Source organism: Amblyomma maculatum, unplaced genomic scaffold (genome assembly GCF_055883805.1).
Source record: "Amblyomma maculatum isolate TAMU_Amacu unplaced genomic scaffold, ASM5588380v1 scaffold_27, whole genome shotgun sequence".
Taxonomy (NCBI): Eukaryota; Metazoa; Arthropoda; class Arachnida; order Ixodida; family Ixodidae; genus Amblyomma; species Amblyomma maculatum.
Genome location: NW_028146752.1, coordinates 1,373,701 through 1,396,007, shown reverse-complemented (window position 1 = coordinate 1,396,007; position 22,307 = coordinate 1,373,701). Strand labels below are relative to the sequence as shown.

The following is a 22,307-nucleotide window of genomic DNA, read 5'->3' as shown; positions in this document are numbered from 1 at the left end:
AGTTTCTCCTGCGCGGACTGGAGACCTTCCGCGTACACTGTCGTTGTAGGTACAACTTGGCGACGCAAAGCGGGCCCTGTTCGGCGAAGGTGAGCGTGACAGACGATTGACGACGCGTGCTATCCCCTCCGCAGGAAGTCGTCGATTTCTTGTGGTCGCTCGCCAGGACGGGGTCATGGGGCGTCGATGGCGAAGCCGCGCAGGCCGATGCGTCTGTAAGAGCAGTGGCATAGCATGTGGCCGGCCTCACCGCAGTGGCAGCATAATGGCTGGTTGTTTGCAGTCCTCCAGGCGTCACACATCCTGGGGCTTGGGGGTCTTTGGTAGGCTTAACGGACGGGGGCCAAGGATCGGCTTTCGGGAATAGGACGGTAGCAACGAAGGCCAGGAAGGTCCTGTCGGGGGGCAGGACGACGTAATGCAGCAGCATAGTTCATGGCTGCTTCTTCTTGCACAGGAGCAGTCGGAGCCGTCACTTGCGGAACAACCAGTGCCTGCTTGACTTCTTCACGGACGACGTCCTCGAGAGTCGCCACCTAGAGTTGTTGAGACGGCGGCAGCAACCGGCGGAGTTCTTCTCACACGATCTCCCGGATGATGTCCCGAAGGCTCTGTCCGCTCGCAGATGCACTGCTGTAGGGGCATGCGCAGACCGGCTGGAATGGTCGTTCGTAGTGGCGCATCCGGGTGTCCATCGTCCTCTCAATGGTCGACGCTTCACTTTCAAATTCTGCCATGGTTTTAGGCGGATTTATGACCCTCCCTGCAGAAAGAGACTCTTTAACGCCTCGCATCATAAATTTCACTTTCTCACCTTCGGTCACGTTAGGGTCAGCGCGGCGAAAGAGGCGTTTCGTTTCCTCTACGTAGACCAGGATGGGCTCGTTTTGGATTTTCTTGATTGGAAGAGGGCCTGAGCTCTTTCTTTTCGGACAGAACTTGCAAAGGCCATCCAAAACTCTGCTTTGAATGTCTCCCAATCCTTTAAAGAAGTCTTGTGATTTTGGAACCAAACTCGGACATGTCCTTGAAGAACAAAGTAGACTTGCCTGAGTTTCGCAGCGTCATTCGAGCCGTTGAATTCGGCCATATGGTCGAAAAGATCCGTTTAGTCTTCCGCATCTTCACTGGGCAGTCCTTCGAATATGGGGGGCTCCTGGGACTGCACGAAGACGACAGGTTTTGTTGATTGAGTCATTGCCAAAGTTGATACCTTCTGGAGTCGAACGGGGTCAGGAAGCAGACCATGTTTGGGTTGTAGGCCTTGGAGTCAGCGGCTGTCTGGGTGACCGGTAGGCTGGTCCCCTTGCGCGTCAGGAACAACGCTGGGGTCCTCGCTTCAAGGATCAAGGGCAGCACCTCCACCAGATGTCACGTGGTAGTGACAAGGTCGACAACACAAATGAAGAGTCAGTGATTGCACTGAAGAAACTCTTTATTGCGATGACTTACGCCCGAAAAAGACCTAAGAAACTGGCGGCGGCAATAGCAACTAACGTGCACGTCGATCGTCGAACTAAGAATGCCCGTCGCACTCGTCAACGCTCAATTCAAAGGCTGCTCAGAACAATCTAGATAAAGTTGCAAACTGCCACTAACGCAACCTGGATCATTGTAGAAACATACGCGAGTGATCAGAATCTTCGAGACAGATCTCGGCACATTTTGCGCGACAACGAATGTTTTAAAGGGGCTTCTCGTGACATCGAGCCCCTACAAACAAAGAATACAGAACTGATACGCGATCCAGAATCATAGTGATAAGGCCGCATGCCAGCGGCTGCCAAAAAACAACAAATACAATTTTGTAGGTTTCGCGGCAATATATGTTTTATTTTCTGCATAAAAATGTAGTTGCGAGTCAGCGCTCGTCTGTTTGCTTTCTGCTCGTTTGTCTTTCGTTCTTTTTGAGCTGTATTTCCACCAACAGTAATTACAGCCAACTAGCCCAACCCAGCATCCTACTGCTCTACGGCTGACACCAGCATGTACATGCGTCTGCTGGGGTTCACCCTGAAGATCTATCTTGGGCAAAGTTTTAGAGGGCTGATTCGAGAGATTCTCTACTGGGGTGCTACTGCGCATACTGCATGTTCCAGCGATCCTCGAACTAAAAGCATTAGAATTTAGGAAGCCAGTCGCCTTACAAATCTTTACGTGAGTAGTAACACAGGCTTTTTTGTTGGGAGGCGTTTTCAAGTTGTACATCATGGGCATAATAGGGTCTAGAGTGGCACTGGTTGTTGGAGATTGGTGAAAAGTCTCCATCCTTGCCAAAAGCATCAATGAGAAGGTCTCCGCAAAAGAAACAAAGAATCGCCCCATCACAAGCAGTATAGACTTCTCAATAGTAGCGTCCACAGCAGAAGAAACAGACAATTCTAAGGATCCAAGCCCGTCGACGATCAGCCATAACAGCAAATCCAGAGTTGCGTTCTTTTACCACTGCAGCAGCCTCCCAACGTGAACGACATTTTTCAATTATTTCAAGTAGCACTGTTTCAGTGCTGCAAGCAGAACGACGAGTCGCAACCAGTGTGCGAGATAGAACATAGGCAGCAACTCAGCACAACAGAAGCACATTCTGTTTCGGGATGAGAACCAGCCCATGAACCGCAGGGAATCACGATCGTGAAGATCACGGGAATCATGGACGTAGTACTGTAGCCAAAGCACAAGCTATTCAGGCATTGCAGAGGACGACGGGCCAAAGCTTTAATTTGAAACAGGTATGGCCACGCTTCGGACCGGCGAGTTAACATGACGCTCTCTATTGCAATGCGACAGTCAACACCAAGCCTATACCGCACCAATAAATTGACGCCAAGGCAGCAAGGACAAGCATTTTCTATCGTGTTTCCGGGGAGAAGTACGTAGGAACGCGACATGCAATGCCGTTCACCTAAGGGAGGTGCGAGGGGTCAAAAGTCCTTACGCGGCTGAAGTGTGAAGCCTGACGCACGCCAGATCACTCAGGCACTGAACGTTGGATGACCTACATGGAACGCCTGTTTTTCCAAATAGCTTCACCTCCGAGATGTCTAAAAATGCAGAGTAAGAGAGCGAAGCTCCTCCCGGATAAATTTAGTCTGATTTAGTCGAATGGCGCCACCGCCAACCAGAACAAAACCAACAGCGGAACAGAAGTATTTTCATTTCTGAGGAAGCATTACAAAGGTACAGACTCCGACGGCGACCAGGGCGAAGAGCTCTAGCCGGGAGAGAAAACCGCCATAGACTGCAGGGAACAACCTAGCCAAATGATACCTACACTAAATAAATATTGGCCCATCCCGCCTCACAGGTTTGGACAGTCAGTTGCCAGAGCAGAGCAGGTTCGCAGAGCTGTCACTAACGACTGGGGACAAGAGTTCTCTGTCTCGTTCTGCCGTTTTCATTAACATGTCTCTTTATTTAAAACTTACGTCAAGTTATATTTTCAGTTAATACGTCTTTCTTCGGGGGTATCGTACTAGAGTGCTATTCAAGCAAGAATCGGGTAAGAATCGGTTTGTTATAGGAAACTGAACCTCTTTGCCGAGGACACTTGACAGCATGCATGCTTCGGATCTGCGCGGTTATGGCTTCGCTGCTTAACAAGTGACGAGGTGACAGTTTGAAAAAGGAAATAAAAAGAGACTTGCAGCTGAGACAGATTTTGTGACATACCTACCTGCTATTTTGTGCCTCTAACCAAGATACCTCTCAAATAAGAAAACTTTTTTTAGGGGGGAGGGAGGGGACATGTTTCTGTTAACGGCATATAACTGATATCCTCTGTATGGGAACAGAAATTTAAAAAAAATATTTCGGTAAATTTACGTATATTTCTTACGGTATCACCTTCACCAGAAGAGTAGCTCCGCTGTTGTCTTCTATTCCGTCCGATACAGAAGTACAGAAGAGGAATCCGGAATATGATTGGAAAATGTTTATTGTCAGAATTGAGCAATATGTGGGCGTGGTACTAGAAGCATTTGAGCCCATGGCACTCGGCGACCTTGCGAGCCTCCTCCGTGGTCCGGACTTGCGTCAGTGGGTCTGAACTGGGCAGTATATCCTCTCCCCGCACTAGAGAAGGGACTGGCGGCGGCGTCTTTTTGAAGCTCCATAGAACGTGACCATACCTGGCTATCCTGCCGCATTCTTTGCAATTTAGATTATACTGCCTTAGGTAGATTGGTTTTATGCGCACAAAAAGACGACACAAAAAGACAAGGGACAAGTCTCCCTTGTCTTTTTGTGTCGTCTTTTCGTGTGCATGACTGGCCATAGGGTTTTCTTTTTTTTGTGTGTGTGCATAGACCGGAAAGCGTGGCGTGACATGGTCCATAGGGTCACGAAGAGTCGGACACGACTGAACGCCTGAACTGACTTTTGTGTGCATAAAACCAATCTGAGTATGAACCAACTAGCCCCACAACGCATATTACTGGAATGTCTTAGGTACATGAGTGCTAGTTTGGAGGATATAAGTAAGTCTCGCGTCTGGAGCCGACGCCACGTTACCTCCTGGCTTTTGTCGAGCGTTTATGGTGGCAGATACATCCTCCTTTCCTGTCCAGTGTACACGTAAAAAGATATCCGCGCATCTGTCGTAAAATGGAGAGACTCAAAATAGCTCCCCGATGGGCGGACATAACGCCAAGCTACACTGGGAGCACACTCGTTTCCTCTGTACCCCGGGTATCCCGGCCCCCATATTATTCCACCTGTCTGGTTACAGCCTTGATGTCTTAGGATTCATTCTGTCGCCTTGGAGACCATACCCCTAGCGAAATTGTTTATCGACTTTCCTCCTAGCGAAATGCCCTAGCGAATTGGGAGGGGCTAATTATGGTGACAGCTTTAGTGCTGGGCATTAAGACGGTACAAGCCGCCTCTTCTGCTGTCCCAGATTTCTTTTGACCGATCCGGCCATAAATGTTTAACACGAGTCAATCACGCTCAAGACCACTACGAAGTCGCTTCCTTCGTACGTATTCCGCAGCGTCTACGTAGGCAGCGTATTCCTTGGCTTCAAGGATGTTTATTCTTGCATTCCTACCTTCGCGATGTGCATTGTTGCGAGCATGTTGTTTGCCGAGACGCATTGCGGTGGCGGACGCCGTCAACGGCTACATTCCGAAGAAAGAAGCAGGTAGCATACAGCGTTCGACTATGACGCACAACACCTGCTCTGCTCGTGCCATGCCGCCACCTTTTTATTATGATCGGTCCGTAGCGCTTCCTCATGGTGGTGCTACGTAAACCGACTGTGAAAACGAAACAAGAAACCAAAGCTGCCACAGTCCTCCCCATTTAGGTTGTTCATAGAAAATAGCGCTGCACAAACTTGTGGCTTCTAGCGCTTCTTCTCAACTTTGGCGTTCTGCACATGACTTTGGAAACTTCACAGAAGTCTCCCCTGTGCCACTAGTCTCGCTCATGGCTGGCTCAGGGTCTGCAGAAACAGTCAAGTTGGTGTCACACGCATTTGGTGGCTGGCTGTGAGCATCTTGATCAGAAACTTCTTGGAATGATTGAATACCAAGCTGGTCGCCGTCCATATACCAGACAGATACCGTCACCGAGAGAGACTGTAGCTTGTGACTGACCTGTGGTGCCTGTGACACACAGATACCCACGGTGGCCTCTGCCGAAGGTTCTTTGCGCGTAGTCTCCCACGTTCTGCAATGGAGAAGAACGGCACCCTTTATCGGCCTGTACCTTCTGCCTAAGATGTTTTAGCAGCACTAAAGTATGCTGATTTGGGCGAAGAACGTCCAAAGGTGTCTTGAACCCTTCCCATAAGCATTTCACATAGCGCTCTGCCTGTGACTTCATCTGGTGTGGTTCTGTAATGAAATAATAATCCTGAGATCACAGTTTGAAACAATCCGGGTGCACTCTTCTTGATCTTGTTTTGACAGTCTGTATGACACGCTCTGCCGCATCATTCGAAGCTGAATGGTAGAGAGGCACAAGCATGGGACGTATTACCCCGCCGTGGTGGTGTAGTGGTTACGGCGCTCGACTACTGTTCCCAAGGATGCAGGATCGAATCCCAGCCTCGGCGGCAGCTTTTTGGTAGCGGCGAAAAGCAAGGCGCCCGTATGCTGTGTGATGTCATTGCACGTTAATAATCTCCAGATGGTCTAAATTTCCGGAGTCCTCTCCTACGGCGTCTTCCATAGCCTGAGTTGCTTTGGGACGTTAAACTCTACTCGTATTCCCTTGCATGTCGAGAATTCCAGACATTGCTCACTTGCAAAGGCATTACCATTTTCGGACACGATGAGATCCGGCAGTCCATGCTGTGTAAATGCTGTTCGGAATGAATTGACAACAGCATCCGCTCATGTTGACATTACTAGGAAAGCTTCAACACATTCTGAATAGGCGTCAGCAATGCCCAAGAATGTAGGACTCATGAACGGGCCCTCAAAGCCAACACGTAGCCTTCACCAATGCCTCCGTGGGAATGTCCATGGCGTATGCTCAATCAGCTGAGGTGCACACAGGTAAGCATGGCATGATGTACAGCTCTTAGCGCTCTTAGTAATGCCATCAATTCCAAGGCACCAGACGTGGCTTCTGGCATAGGTCTTGCTTTTCTCGATGCCAGGATGTCCAGCACGAACTAGCGTTAGGACATTGGCTTGCAAATATTTTGGGATAACAACTGTAGAGCCCCACAGCAGGAAACCTTCGTGGAGGCTGAGTTCGCTGCTCCTTGCTGCGAATTGATTACCCTCAGGTCCTGGTGGAAGTCCTTCCCCTCACAGGACATCAAGAAATACATTAATCAGCGGTGGATGATTTTTGTAGCGTGTGCCCCACAACAGCAGGCGACCAAAGTGCTGGGTATGCTTCTTCAAGTATGAATATTTCAACATGTGTAGGCAGATCAACGTTGCTGGCAACGACAACCTACTGAGGGCATGTGCATGACTCATGTCCAGACCACGCGTGCACACAAGCTTGTACTTGTATGAAGAAAGCTTCATTGTCCACTAGACAAGTCGTGGTGATGCTTGCTCTGGAACGGGTTTGTCATCACTCAGTATTTCCAAGTAGAGGCTTATAATCCCTCTAAAAATGAAAGGAATATCGCACAAGTACTGACCATCATCATCATCACCAGCAGCAGCCTGACTATACTAACTGCAGGGCGACGGCTTCTCCCATATTTCTCCAATTAACCCGGTTCTGTGTTAGCTGCATTCATTTGACCCCTGCGAACTTGTTAACGTCATCCGCCCACCTAACTTTCTGCCGCCTCCTGCTACGCTTTGCATCCTTTGGAGTCCAGTTTGTTGCCCTAGGCTACCATCGGTTATCCTCTCATCGCACGACATGTCCTGCCCATGCCCATTTCTTCTTCTTAATATCCACTAGAATGTCGGTAACTTGAGTTATTTCTCTGACCCACTCTGCACGCTTCCTATCTCCTTGTTACCACTAATATTTGTCGTTCCATAGCCCTCTGATTTGTCCTCAATTTAAGTAGAACCCTCTTGGTTAGCCTCCACGTTTCAGCCCCATAGGTGAGTACAGGTAATATGCAACTGTTGTATACTTCAGGCACAAGTACTGATGGAATGTTTCAACTCCTAATACAAGTGCTAGCGACTCTTTGTCTTTATGAACTTTACCCTCCGCAATGAAGCGTACGTTTTCTTCGAGTTGCACACTCGAGCGCTGTGTCCCTGCTTCCCGCAGTAATTGCACGTACTGCTGATGTGCCTGAACACGGCCGTGAGGTGTGCGTCTCCGCAGCGGTAGCATATGGCATGTCCATTTGAAGCGGCGACTTGATATGCGGAAAGCACATATTTCCTTGAACTCGCTATCTCGCCAGCATCTTTATTCGCGGCTTCCATTGCAAGTGCACTTTCTACGGTGTCTACAGATGTGGCGTCTGCTTTCTGAAGCAGCCCTGTCTGGGCGGCTGTAGTACTCACGCTGCGCACGATGCGGTCCCTCATCATGTTGCTCTGTTCAGTTCCGAAGTTGCAATGCTCAAGAGGCTTTTGAGCGGTGCCACAAAGTTACTGACAGACTCGTCCTCCATGCGAACACCCGTGTTGAACCTGAAATGCCCTACGACCGCAGATGGCTTGGTGCAGTAATGGTCACCCAGAATAGAAATAATATCTTGCAAGCCACTGCCATGGCGACAGCCGCCGTTTCTGCTATCCTAAACTTGTTTTACCGAATTGGTCATTATTGTTGCAGACAAGTCGTTCACGCTCACGACCACTAAGAAGTCGCTTCCTTCATATTCCGCAGCGTCTACGTAAGCAGCGTATTTCGAGCCTTCTAACTTTGCTTCAAGGGTTATTTGTTGCTCTCCTTTTGCCTTCGTGAAAAACAGTGTGCAGTAGCGGTTTAATAATAGTAAGTCCCTCTCCTAGGTCGGCACCTTTGCCTGAATGTTTCATTCTGGGATTCTACAACTTAGCCCTAGCTTACCCACGATCTTCCACCTCGCAGTAGTGGTGGCTAGCTTTCTTAATAGTGCGACTGTATTTGTCTCACACAATTCTGCGCTGTTGTTGTAGAAGACTGCATGTATGCAGTGGTGTAGCCGACGAAGCGGGACGGCTTACGGTTTCAAAACCACTTTATTTATATAAACAAAGCATAGACAGCCACTATACAGACATGCGTGTACATACGAAGGCGAAGTCATATCAGTTTTACGCGCAAAAATTCGTGGTGCACGCTCGACAATGAGTGGATTGAAGCGTACCTGCTGAAGCTCGTCGCGGCTTTGGCACGTTCATTGACTCTCAGCGCACCAGAAGGAGACGTACGCAATCCAAATCAGCAACTCAATTCACACACACAATCACATGCAATCGTACGCCGCAAGCGTACGTACTTCACTTTTCATTTAAGAACACCGGTGCAAAACAAATTTGTTTACTGTAAATGCTAGGTGAGAGCAGACTCTGCTGACCTCACGGAACGCTTCGTTCGAGTGCCTGACGAGGTACTTCAGCAACTACCGTGAGAGATAGTTATTGTTTGGTTGCCCTGCAAACTGTGCCCTTGCACACACATCTCCCTTGCACTTGTCTTTCATAGTTAGTGCGCCATTAAGATACACATAAAATTAAAAGCAAACATAAATGTACACGTAAGGGTCACACGTAATGGAAGCCATTGTTCATTCTCTTGAAATCGTCGTTTCCAGTTTCACGAGTAACTCTTAAAAAGGGGAGCTCGATAGCTAGTCAGGAGAGGTGAATGTCACGTCCGAGTCGGCAGGAGAAGGTGCCACTCGGCGCAGAGCACTAAAAATGGTGCGCAGTTAGAACATCGCGCTGCCTAAGAGGCTCGTCGGCCAGTGAGGTCGTCACCGTCACAGCTTAGTCGTGGCCGCTTTGCGACGCCCACGACGCTTCCGTGTGGAAGACTGCAAACCCAGGTGGGAACATGGTTTCATCTCTCAGCTTCAGGGCGCTGCCTTCTCAGAGCTCTGTGTCGGAGCCCAGTGGCGTCATGAGAGCGAACACGGCGGCCAAGAAGGAGGTGCCCAGAACGTCTCCCAGGGCGGTCACGTACGGGATGGCCGTCGAGTCAGGGTCCATGCCGCGACGCCACAGGAAGCGAACGATGCGTCGGGTAGCCAGCAGCAGTATGCCCACCTGTGAGAGTGTAGTGACATCCCTGTCAAGGAGGTACTATTTCCGCATTCTCGCGTTTGCGTTGCAGTCACCTTGGTCGCGTTATATTCATTTTTTTTTTCAGAGAATGCGAGCGGGAAACGGAAAGTTGGCGTACTATTTGTCTTCCGCTCAATAACCGAATGACATAATCGAGAAGGCCGCTTTAATGCAGTTCAACGCCTAAAGCAGCCAAGCCCGAGTCGTGAAGCCTGCAAGATAAGGGGATTCTTAGACATCCACTGACGTAGCACAGCACATGGGAGCCTCTATCAAAACGCGACATTCGAGATCGAAACCAGGTTGTTCGGCTCAGCAGTCAAGCATGTGAAAGGACATGTTACGCGGTAATCGCATATAATTGAACAAAATCTGCAAGGGCATTCCGCATTGCTTGAAATATGGTTGCTTGAACTTCAGACACCCTAGTGATGCAAATTACGAGAGGCGCATTAAGCGTCTCACACGATAGCGTAGGCCATAAGCCCCGCTTTAACCAAGTCATTCCTTAGTGGCCTATAGGAATAACGTGAATACAACGGTCCTGGCAGGCTGATTCTGGCATCCCACAAGGAAAGCCTCGAGTTGGCAGCTTCTGCCAAATTTAAAGTCAGACAACCGTGCATGCACTCACCATGTCAGCTACCGCCCCATGCTCGCGATTGTTTGCTCACAATTCCAACGCCGCCGGAATTTCAGTGAACGTGGCTTTTAACGCTATTTGTCAATTTTCCTTGATGATGTAAATGTTTACTACATGTTTCCTGTAATCGGTACGAATGGTTTGAAGACGGCCACCTGTGACGAAGTGTTAGCTACGTTATGTGAAAGAGAGGGCCAATCTGACGTGGCCTCTCTCCCGACCGCAAGATTATGGCATGCAGAGAGAACGCATCTGTGCATTACACGCTTTGCGGGAATCACGCATACGATCCAACATGGGCATTTTATGCACTTGAAAAATGCGACACGCGAACGACGTGAAATCTTTCTCTTGGGATCAAGATGCCAGCAAGTGCTTGCGAACGAACCATTCCCTTGCCCGCAACTATAGCGAAAATATGAGAGTAAAAACACCGATCATAGCGAGGAACGTACTGCGTTTGATAGGGAATCGTTTAAATAGAAACGCACAACGTTTCTACTTTTATTTATGCATTGAACATAGACTGCACTCCATATCTTATGGTAAATAATGTTGTTGTTCTGTTTGCAATCTTGAGACGATACATCCCTTTCACATGAGCGGCCCACTACCGTCCATGGATTGGTTCCGCTCCGTCTGCCATAATTACCGCAAATCGCACAAACGATGTCGCCAGCAGCGGGACAGGCGGGCAAAAGGAAGAACTCACCTGAAGCAGTGCGCCGAAGTTGTAGAAGAGGACGAAGAGGACGGTAAGCTTGACCGAGCCGTTCTTGAGCAGCGAGATGAGCGTCATGAAGATCAGGTGGCCCGGCACCACCAGCGACACCAGCAACCAGGAGCCGCGTTCATTGGCCTCGGCTGGAAAGTGGAAGGTAGGGAGACACATAAAGGCGGCTGAAGTGAACGCTCTCTTTATGAACGGCAATGAGCGAGCCAAAACTTGAGAGCAAGATTTTGTAGCAAAGCGGCTATCTTATTCAAGACTACACCATCCTCAAAGTGTGGTCGGCCGAGAGAGGCAATTGTTCCTTAAGGTTTAGGCGTTAGCATCTAAAACTGGGGCATAATCAATTATTTAATCCGCGAGTGTCGTCTGGATTCTCCGTGGCGCAAAGTTCCCGACAGATGGGGGCTCATGATTATATCACAGTCAGTACCAGCACATTTCCTGCATAAAAAAGTTCGCTTTGGTGGAGTAAAACCACAATACCAAAAACAAAAAGGCCATCAAAGCTGTATTTTTCCGCCTGATGACGCAACGCATGGCGTGGGTAATGGAAATAAGAACCATTACCGTCCTTCGATGTCCACAGGAAGCTTCTCCGCACGTTTAATTTGCTGTGAAGGGCAGCCAGACTTGAGTTTGGCAGCTAGCACTAAGAAAGGTTTGTATGTTTTATCTTCTGCCCCAAGAAATTCGACACACTAAATATAGCGAGAATGATGCCGCGCCTGAAGCGATTAATTTCTGGTCGAGTGGGCGCGCAGTTGCCCTCCCACATAGCGATGGCGGTGCAAAAGGGCCATTGTAAAAATTATAACGCATGCGCCTATTCCACAAGCGCGCGTGGACAGGAACAGCCACCAATTGGAAGACTTTTCAGTACACAGTAGGTTTGCTGCTAGACCAAGCAGATAATGACAAATTTACACAGAAAACCGCGCGATTGACAAAGAGCAATTGAGCACCCAATCGAGACGACCAGAGCCAGTAACAACTGTATTTTATTACATATCAAATCTTTCTTTTTGTAGGTGAGTCAAGCCACATCAGACATCTACGGAAGCTCGTGGAGTCAATCTGCGCAATACGTCAGTTCAATGAACGAAATATACACAAAGTATAGGAACAAACCATCGCAAAAAAAGTTTTGTCAAGGTCTTCCAGGGGGAAAACAAAATTCATCAACAACGACAACAAAAAATAAAAAAATTCGAACTGCCCTGCACTACTAACCTAATGAGAGCGACCAAGGAGAAACCAATGGAGAACAGAAATTGGTGAAAACAATAACCGTGTAAGGATTGAGAGAGAAAAAAAACAACTTTATTTTAAATGATTGGAAAAACATAGGCGACTGCACCTCCGTCTAGCCCCATGCATAGGAGACCAAGGCCTAGTTAACAATAGCTTCCTGTTTTTTCTCGTCCTTGAGCCGCAGTTGATCCCAGCTCTCTTCGCACGCAGCTAACAGAAGGATACGAGGTGGTGGCTTGGCCTCATATCAGACGCGATATTGCGTGGCTAGTTAATAGGAATTTAGGCATGCGGGACTATACCTCACGTTCCCTAAAAACGACAACCTGTGAGGGCTTATAGTGGATCAAGCTGGGACCTTTCCTAGCATGGTGGCCTGTGTTTTGCAAAGTTCTGCATGCGGACACGGATAAATTCGTCTTCTATTCCTATAGTAGCTATTTACCTATGGTACAATGTCAATGCTTCACCAAGGGATTCCGAGTCTGAGGAGCTGGTCTGCGTCCTCGTTCCCCGGTATCCTTGAGTGAGTTGGGACGCGTACCGATTTGGTTATATTTTGTGGAGTGCAACCCCGCGAGGTTCCTGCCGCGCGTTTACAGACATTTGCAATTGCCCGCTTGGCGTCAGTGGCGTCGATGTATCCGTGATGGCTGAGGGTGCTCTATCCACAGCCGTGTTAATTACTCTTCCTGCCCCGATCACTGCACACACTGCCAATTAGTGCTGGGTTTCCTTACCTGCATCTAAGTATAATGCATGAGGGTTGCAGTCATTGCTGACTTTCAAAGCATCAGCTCGCGCTGTTCGTCGCCCATCGTGTCTGCCTGGCGCATATTTGTAGGCATCGGCGTCGTAGGTAATATTTAATGTCGGAAGGATTTCGGAAGTGTCATTTTCGATTTCATTACACGATTAATGTTGAGTTTGCTTACTATGTGTCACCCAGCTTCAGCACGAGAGAGCCTTTTAATTTTTGAACTTTTGTGAAATCGTACGACCCAAAAGGGACATGCAAATGAATTCAATCAAGTGTCAAGTCCGAATTCTCCACCAAAGGCATAAAAAGCGAAAAGAGTGAACAAGGAAAAGGCTTTAACAAAAGAAAACGATAAAACATCAACGGTGAGGAGTGAATCGGAGGACCAATAGAAACGTGAAAAATAGTGAAAAGTGAAGCGGTAAGACTAAGACCTGCGTCAAATACATAAAAGATCAAAATAAATTCGCACAAACAACGTCACATGGCCACTAGCACTTCTCAGCCCCAATAGGAAAGACAGAAACCAACAACCACCTAAGACATAAAAATCCTTCTATAAATTAGATTTCGTTACTGAGCGTAAAGAATGGGTAACTAATGCATCTTCGTCCTTCTTTCTTAAAAATGTTTTCCGGCTCTTAAAATCCCATAAGAGCAATAAGGTAATAAGTAGCTCCACTCGGCCTTTGGGATTGGTTGCACTGTAGTGTTTAGTTGACAGAACCCCGACGATCACACAGTGAAGAACAGCGGCTTCTTCCGTGCCGGATTCTAAGTATAGTAGCTCCACTCGGCGGCGATGGAGCGCACTAGTTCTTCATAGTTGGAACAGCTTCATGCTGAGGAACACCTTGCAATTCAAGCCACTCCACCCGCAACTGAGGCCGTCCCTACTGCTAAAGAGCCTCTGCAAAAGGATAAGATTGAGTTGGAGGGCTAGTTGGTTTTGCATATTTAAGGAACAGCGCAAAGGACGGGACACAGCGACACAAGAAAGCACAAAAACAAGGCGCTGACTATCAACTGAGCTTTATTGCAAAAAGGCAGAGATTATGTAGCGGAGAGAGCTGGGGGTGGAACATCGATAAAGATAGTGCTCAGTCACCGGCCGTTCGAAGACAGTCACGTCACTAACTTAAAACATTTCCTAAATGTTCAAATTGTGGTGAAACTCAACCATCGATGGAAAACAGGATAAACAACAGATTAACAATAATGGAAGATGACGAGGAAAGGCGATGGCGATAAAATCTATAAAACGTAAAAGTTAAAAATCGAAATTTTGGTGAAAACAGCCGTCGATGGAACACAAGATAAACAATGGATTAACAATAATGGGAGATGAAAAGCAATAGCAGTAAAATCTATAAAACGTAAAAGTAATAATAAACGTGTAGAGGGTCTTAGTGAGAATAAAGCACACTGAAAAAAACTGAAACCGAATGGCACAAGCAATTGTCAGCGCCCAATTAGGGGGTAAAATTTTGAAAATCATTTAAAAGTATAACATTACGAGGAGTAACATGCCTACTGGTAAAGAAACAATTAAAAGCAGTGAAATTGTAAATACAGCAAAAAGCCAGGCGATGAAAAATAAAGCACTAAGAAAGGAAAGGGAACCATCACAACGTATGCCCGGAGGCGCTTAGGAATTTCAATTCTTTCTCTGATAAAGAGATTGAAGGTGTGCTAAGACAGTGGTCCCTGGCACGGCGGATGTTGATAGCTTCAATTATCTACCTAGACGTATGATCTCGTCCTTTTCCGATAATCGAACAATTATGTAATACAGGGGCGCAAGATTTCTTTTCACATTTTTTGCAGTTATTGGCCATATTCCCAGAAATTAGTGTTTCCTACATTATTTTTATGCTCTTGCAGCCTTATATTTATTCATCTACCCGTTCGACCGATGTATTGCCTCCCGCAGGTTAAGGGCACGGAATAGATAACCCCGGAGGCACAAGAAACGTGGGGATTGCTGTGCGTCTGCCCAGAGCCACGGTCAACCGGTTGGTTGTTGACTCCCCTACAAAGCGAGGCAAGCTTTCTTGGCGCGGAGAAAACAACGTGAACGCCTGCGTGTTTACCAAGCTTCTTTAAACCGTGGCTGATTTGATGAAGGCAAGACGACGACTGTTTTGCTGTTTTGGAGCCACTGAACTTCAAGCTTCCGGCCACTGAAATCAGGAAGGGCAGAGGGTAGCCCGCGTCAAGGAGCCGTCCGACCTGCTTGAGAACACTATTATCGAGCCGATGTTCGCATGTTTTTTGGACGGCATTGAGCAAACACAACCTGATGATGCCTCGCTTGATTAACTTGGAGTGGGCAGACGAAAACGAGCTGAGAGTCAGGAAGAATTGCAAACTCTAGTTAAGTATTGCGGAGACGCAGGGGACACTCTAGGCTTCAGTTTCAACGCAGTTAAGTCGGGTCTGATGATTTTCAACGGATCAACTGATCAGGGTCTTAAAATACAAGGCCATGAAATACCTAGAGTAGCAGAACATAAGTATCTGGGGGTATGGGTAAACGAAGGATTGGCATACATTGGAAAGCATGAGCAATCACTTAAGGCCAAAGGGCGAAGTAATGCTGGGATAATGAAGCATAAGGCATTGTGGGGATACAATAGGTATGAGGTTTTGAGGGGTATTTGGAAAGGAATTATGGTGCCCGGGCTTACTTTCTGAAATGCGGTGTTGTGCCTAAAATCAGAGGTACAGTCGACATTAGAAATAAATCAGAGAGCCATCGGATGATTAGCACTAGGTGCCCAAAGCACAAATAAGGCGGCACATGGAGATATAGGCTGGACATCTTTAGAAGTACGGGAAGCTAAGAGTAAAATATTATAAGAGGAACCCCTAAGGAAATTGGACAGTAAAAGATGGGCAGCTAAAGTATTTAAATATCTGCACCTAAAAAGCGTTGACTCACAATGGAGGATAAGAACTAGGAAGCTTACCAGTAAGTATGCTGGTCACAAGGACGGAGAAATAAAGACCATTAAGCAACAGGTGAAAAACACAGAAGGTAAAAATTGTATAAATTCGATGGAAAAGAAACAGTGTGTAGAATTATACCGAAAGTGGAAAAGGCAGATCAGGAAGGAAGCTTTCTTCGATAACTCAAGAGGCAGTGCCCTACTTCTTGAAGCTAGATCAGGGTGCCTTAGAACACGCAGCTACAAAAAGAAATTTAACAATGAAGATGACGCATGTGCTCTATGCGGTAACTCCAGTGAAACAACTGACGATATTATACTCGAATGTAATGGTATCCGTCCGGAAGTCGATGCAGGCGCAGTCACTCTTCCTGGAGCTCTGGGGTTTAGAGATACCAGTGGCCGGGTGAATAAACCTCCGGTGGAAGCTAGCAAAAAACGATGGCAGATGGCCTAAGCAGCTCAACAACATAGTTCAATGGTGAAGAGCGCTCGACACCGCGGTAGGGCCCATGATACTTACAGATCAATTTTCTTAAGAGACCGGGCCTGCCGGATGGAACCCCTAGCCACACGAGTGAGCCGGGCTCGCAGTGTGGTGCATTCTTCTGATTGGTGCCGTGGCGATATTTTGAGGGCCACTGAGAGTCGGTTGTGAATGTCCGTGCAATCTGGCGGCATTCTTCTGCGTGCTGTGCAGCTTCGGCCACTGTGGTACTTTCTGATGCGTCAGGGTTGTAGGGGAGGACAGTATCAAGGAGAGCAGATGGATGCCGACCGTAAAGCAAAAAAAAAAACGAGAAAAACCCGTGATGGATTGCGTAGCAGTGTTGTACGCATAGGTGATATAAGGAAGGACAATGTCCCAGTTTGTGTGGTTGGATCCGACGTACTTCGCGAGCATATCACCGAGGGTGCAATTAAATCGTTCAGTAAAGCTATGGTGGCTAGAAGGGAGAGGTGGCGCGACCGCGCATTCCGCCGCTTGGAGAAAACGCGCCTTCGGTTCATGCCGCCGCCACTGGTCGCCGCTGTGGCGCTGCTGTCAGCTCTTCGATGCATTCTCTCCGGCGCACGCCGGTTCGTTCGTTCTTGTTTGCCTGTAGATGCTGCTTGAGCTGTGGTGCTATTTTTCAATCGGCTTTGCCCTAGCTCAGGTTATCCTGTTTTGTTTGGTGCCTATGTAGTTTTTCTTGCCGAGGTGCTAGTGGGAGTATGTAGTACATGTGCATACTTTTCTGTTTCTCTTGCGTTTAGAAACCCCCCGCTAAAAAAAAAAAATGAAAGAATCGTTGTCAGGCAAAATTACCTTCAATTGCTAAACAAAAAAATTAATGAAAGCATCGTTGTCAGGCAAAAGGCCAGTCAATTGCTAAAAAAAAATTAATGAAAGCATCGTTGTCAGGCTAAAGGCCAGTCAATTGCTAAAAAAAATTAGTGAGAGCATTGTTGTCAGGCAAAAGGCCAGTCAATTGTTAAAAAACATAATGAGAGCATCGTTGTCAGGCAAAAGGCCAGTGAATTGCTAAAAAAATAATGAAAACATTGTTGTCAGGCAAAAGGCCAGTCAATTGTTAAAAAAAAATAATGAGAGCATCGTTGTCAGGCAAAAGGCCAGTGAATTGCTAAAAAAATTAATGAAAGCATTGTTGTCAGGCAAAAGGCCAGTCAATTGTTAAAAAAAATAATGAGAGCATCGTTGTCAGGCAAAAGGCCAGTGAATTGCTAAAAAAAAATTAATGAAAGCATTGTTGTCAGGCAAAAGGCCAGTCAATTGTTAAAAAAAAATTAATGAAAGCATCGTTGTCAGGCAAAGGCCAGTCAATTGCTAAAAAAATTAATGAAAGCATTGTTGTCAGGCAAAAGGCCAGTCAATTGCTAAAAAAAAAAGATTAGTGACAGCATCATCCATGACCAGCTTCTTATATGTGCGAGACCTGAGTGAGGCAAATGAAGTTCTCAAAGACTGTGGCATCGAACACACATCTGTCATCACTCAGGCCAGTTATTCAAGGCTGATATTTTATATCGCTGGATATGTGGCGAAGAAATGCATCGCTGGCACCAAATGTGAAGACTGATGCAGACAACTCCTCAGTCTCAAGAACGGAACTGAGCGTGTCTTAATTACCAGTTGAAAGTCAGCGCTCGTTGTGTCGTCTTCTAATCTTGTGCTCCCGTCCACGTTCCGCGCTGTTACCTCAAGATGCATAACCAACATATGCCCAAGCTGCTATTCTAGTTAATTACCAGTGCAGTTGACATAGGCGGTCTTATGTTTCCATCAACCAATCTAAACGCCCCTGTGACATCCCATGAAAACACCTTTACTCGCTGTTTTAGTGCGCGTGAAATCCGAAGAGACAGCCTTATTGACTTGGTATCCATTCTCCAAATGACCAAACTGCAGCTGGTTGGTTGTCACGGACATATTAAATTTGGGACAAAGTGATCAAGTTCTATGTTCTTAGCAGACTACACCTGAAGACGCAGAATTCATTTTCAAAAGAAAGGCAAGGGAGAATGAAACTGTTGAAACTGAGGTGGGTTGTTTAATTTGCTATTTGGTTGTGAGCAGTTGTGTCTGGAAATTGTGTTTATTCTACCTGTATTACATGTATATTTGAGGCCATCAACAGCAACCTCAACATTGTGATATTTCACTTTTCTTTCCAGCATTCTTGCCCTTAAGAGCAATAAACAAAACTTTGCTTATCCATGAGAGGTTTTTGTGAATAAAACTGCAATTTGTTCCTTCTGTACTTATAATACCGTTTCACATCGCATGTTGCACGTTCTGGCTATCATCTGGCTAAAAATTGCACTTTCCCACTTTAGCCGCACCGGAAATTCGCAGACAACAAAGAATAGAAATTAGCCTGATGCCTGCGTACTGTGCGACGTAACCGCACGTTAAATAATCGCTTGTCATCTGCATTCTCTGTAATCTTCGACTGCAACGCCCCTCAGCCCGAGTCGCTTTGGCTTTTTTAAAACTCACGACACCAAACCAAAATATTTAGCTTTATAACTTCGACCACTGTGCCCATCGGGAAATGATGTAATGCATCTTCAGACCAAAACTTCTTCATTTAAGCAGCATTTAGACGTACAAGCAAAACAACCGGCACAGCCGCATCGCCCGCTTTCACGGTGCCAAAGAGCATATTAGCAGTCGACGTCACTCCTGACTTGCCTATTTTGCTTACCTGGTTAAAATATTTCAAGTGGTAACAATAATTTTAACATTTTGTTGGTATGACTGCGCTGCAATCGCACCAAAGTTTACCCCAGCCACGGCCCGTCTCGAGGGGGAGCGCGCGCTCTACCTCGAGACCGGCCGTGCCCCAGCGCGAGCCGAGCATGCATCGAAGTGCTGAGAGCAGCGCCACCTACGAGAGGCATGAAATGTAGGAGCGGCGCTCGCGGCCAGCTCGCGTCACCTAACCTTTCTAGCCACCATAGTAAAGCTGTTTGTTGGCGGGTGGTAGGCGGTGCAGGTCCGGTGAACAATTTTGTAATGCGAGAGCAGGGCTTGAACGACGTCAGGTAAGAAACCACGGCCTCTGTCGCTGAGCAATTCACGAGGAGCACCGTGACGGAGAATGAAGTTCTTCAATAAGAAACCGGCCACATCTCGGGCTGTTGCAGCTGGGAGCGCGGCGGTTTCGGCATACCGCGTCAGGTGGTCGACGGCGACAATGACCCAGCGATTGCCATCAGCTGTGTGCGGAAGAGGGCCATAAAGGTCAATTCCAATGCGGTCGAAGGATCTAAGCGGCCTTGTGAGAGGCTGAAACTCACCAGCCGCACGGTGAGAGGCAGGTGCGCGGAGTTGGCAAGTCAAGCACGATCGAACGTACCTAAGTACCGAGTTGTACATACCCCGCAAATAGTAGCGAAGACGGATTCGAGTGTACGTGTTGAAAACTCCGGCGTGACCGCACTGCGGATCGGCGTGAAAAGCTGTACATATTTGAGTCCGTAGATGGCGCGGAATCACGAGGAGTCATTTCCGTCCACTTGAGTTGTAGTTGCGCCGGTAAAGGAAGTGATCCCGAATCTCATAGTGAGAAGCTTGACGGCGAAGAGCGCGTGAAGGGGTAATCGCTGAATTGTTGGAAAGGTAATCAATAAGGGATGCGATCCATGGATCATTTCGTTGTTCAGCGGGCATGTGACTGATGCCGAGGGAAGATGCCGCGGAGTCCAAGACGGAGAGGCTGGCAAGGTCAGCTGGCACCGGTGAGCGAGACAGAGTCTGTATGCTTGCGACCAGATCGGTAATTAACACGGATGTCATATTCTTGTAGACGAAGAGCCCACCATGCTAAGCGGCCGGAAGGGTCCTTGAGCGATGAAACCCAGAAGAGGGCATGATGGTCCGTGACTACATAAATCGAACGGCCGTAAAGGTAAGGGCGAAACTTTGTGAGGGCCCACACGATGGCCAAGCACTCCTTTTCCGTTACAGAGTAGTTCGCTTCGGCTTTTGTGAGAGTACCTCTGGCATACGCAACTACGTATTCACCGAATGCAGACACCACTGGCGTCTGCATGCACTTCGGTGGGCGCCTCAGGCTCAAAATGGCGCAGGTTTGGCGGGGCTGTGAGGAGGCGGCGCAATCTGTTGTAGGCGTCGTCGCATGCTGGTGACCACAGCAAAATATCGGAGGTATTGCCAAGGAGCTAAATCAGCGGGGCGACAATGGAAGCAAAGTTCCGTATAAAGCGCCGAAAGCATGAGGACAGGCCCAAAAAACTTCCTAATTGCTTGATGGTAGGCTTCGGCAACTCGGTCACAGCTCGATGTTTGGCGGGATCAGGACGTATACCATCTTGGACACAAAGTAGCCTAAAATGGTCAGCTCACGAGCAGCGAAACGACGCTTCTTCAAGTTGAGCTGCAGGCCGGCGTTCGCAATACATGTCAAGACCTGCTTCAGACGAGAGAGGTGGCTCGCAAAGTCCGGCGAGAACACCACGATGTCGTCAAGGTAACAGAGGCACGTCTTCCACTTCAGGTCACGCAGTATATTATCCATCATACGCTCGAATGTAGCAGGGGCATTACAGAGACCGAAAGGCATGACGGTAAATTCAAAGAGGCTGTCGGTGGTGACAAAAGCGGTTTTAGGGCGATCTTCCGCAGCCATGGGCACCTGCCAATAGCCGGATTGTAAATCAGGCGAAGAAAAGAGTTCAGCACCTTGTAAGCAGTCCAGTGCGGAAGGGGGTAGACGACGTTTCTCGTGATTTTGTTTAGGCGACGGTAGTCGACGCAGAAGCGTATAGAACAGTCTTTCGTCCTCACCAGGACAACAGGAGAGGGCCACATACTGTTAGACGGCTCAATCGCGCCTTTCTGAAGCATAATATGAACTTGGGCTTCAATAACTCGGCGCTCGGTGGCAGACACTCGATAGGGATGCTGGCGCAGAGAAGCATGGGAACCGGTTTCAATGTAGTGGGCAACAGTTGACGTGCGGCTCAAAGCAGGCTGATGAGAGTCGAATGAAGAGCGGAACTGAGGAAGCAGTGCGAGGAGTTCAGAGCGTTGAGGGCCAGGAAGACTGGCATCGATGGAGCGGAGAAACACGTCGGCAGAAGACTGGTCGAGCGCAAGAACAAGTGGTGTGAGTGCAGCCAAGTCAGCGGGCTGTGAAGCGGGTATTTCGTCAGTGGTAAGAATAGAATCCATGAGCTGGATGGTGCGAGGCATTTACCACGACGCAGGGATATGGGAAAAGATAACGGATTAGAAGCGCGGTGAGGCCAGCTGATATAGAACCTACGGCATAAGGTAGGGGGCGACTTTTGCGGTTTATAAAGGTAGGTGATGGAGTGAAAAGTACATCGGTACTGCGGGAAAAAGCACGAGTGGTTGGCACAAGAATGAAGGAGCAAACAGGGTGATCAGTATCTTCGGCAACGACGACTTTGGGAAAAGGAACGTCCGGTGGTGTTTCGTCTAGCGCAAAAATCTCCAGTTCGGCACGAGCACTGTTTGTCACCGCATTATGACACGACAGAAAATCTCAGCCCAAGATAAGATCATGCTAGCAGGCAGACAAAACGATTAACTCTATTGTTTACACAACGTCCTGAATGATGACTCGTGCTGTGCACACCGCTATAGGCTCCACAGGCTGTGCATTTGCCGTGCATAGCGAGAATCCTGAAATCGGTGTCGTCACTTTGCGGAATGAAAGGCAAAGACTTGCAGCCATGGCAGAAACAGCAGCACCGGTGTCGACTGGAGCCAGTACTAATACGCCCTCAACAAAAACTTCAAGAAGATTTGTGGGATTTT

At 47.8% G+C, this 22,307-nt stretch overlaps 1 protein-coding gene across 9 annotated transcripts in view; it reads right to left on the bottom strand.

The window, feature by feature from the left end:
* Nucleotides 1-8,590: 8,590 nt before the first annotated feature.
* The window catches only part of LOC146170929 (solute carrier family 41 member 1-like), a 247,126-nt gene continuing 233,409 nt past the window's right edge, over nucleotides 8,591-22,307 (bottom strand). For all 9 annotated transcript variants that reach the window (XM_084586680.1, XM_084586681.1, XM_084586677.1 and 6 more), the window contains 2 exons: nucleotides 11,012-11,163; nucleotides 8,591-9,638 (listed from right to left, as the gene is read on the bottom strand). In XM_084586680.1, coding sequence (XP_084442806.1) covers nucleotides 9,462-9,638; nucleotides 11,012-11,163 — 329 coding nt within the window. In that variant the 3' untranslated portion in view covers nucleotides 8,591-9,461. The remainder of the gene's footprint in view (nucleotides 9,639-11,011; nucleotides 11,164-22,307) is intronic.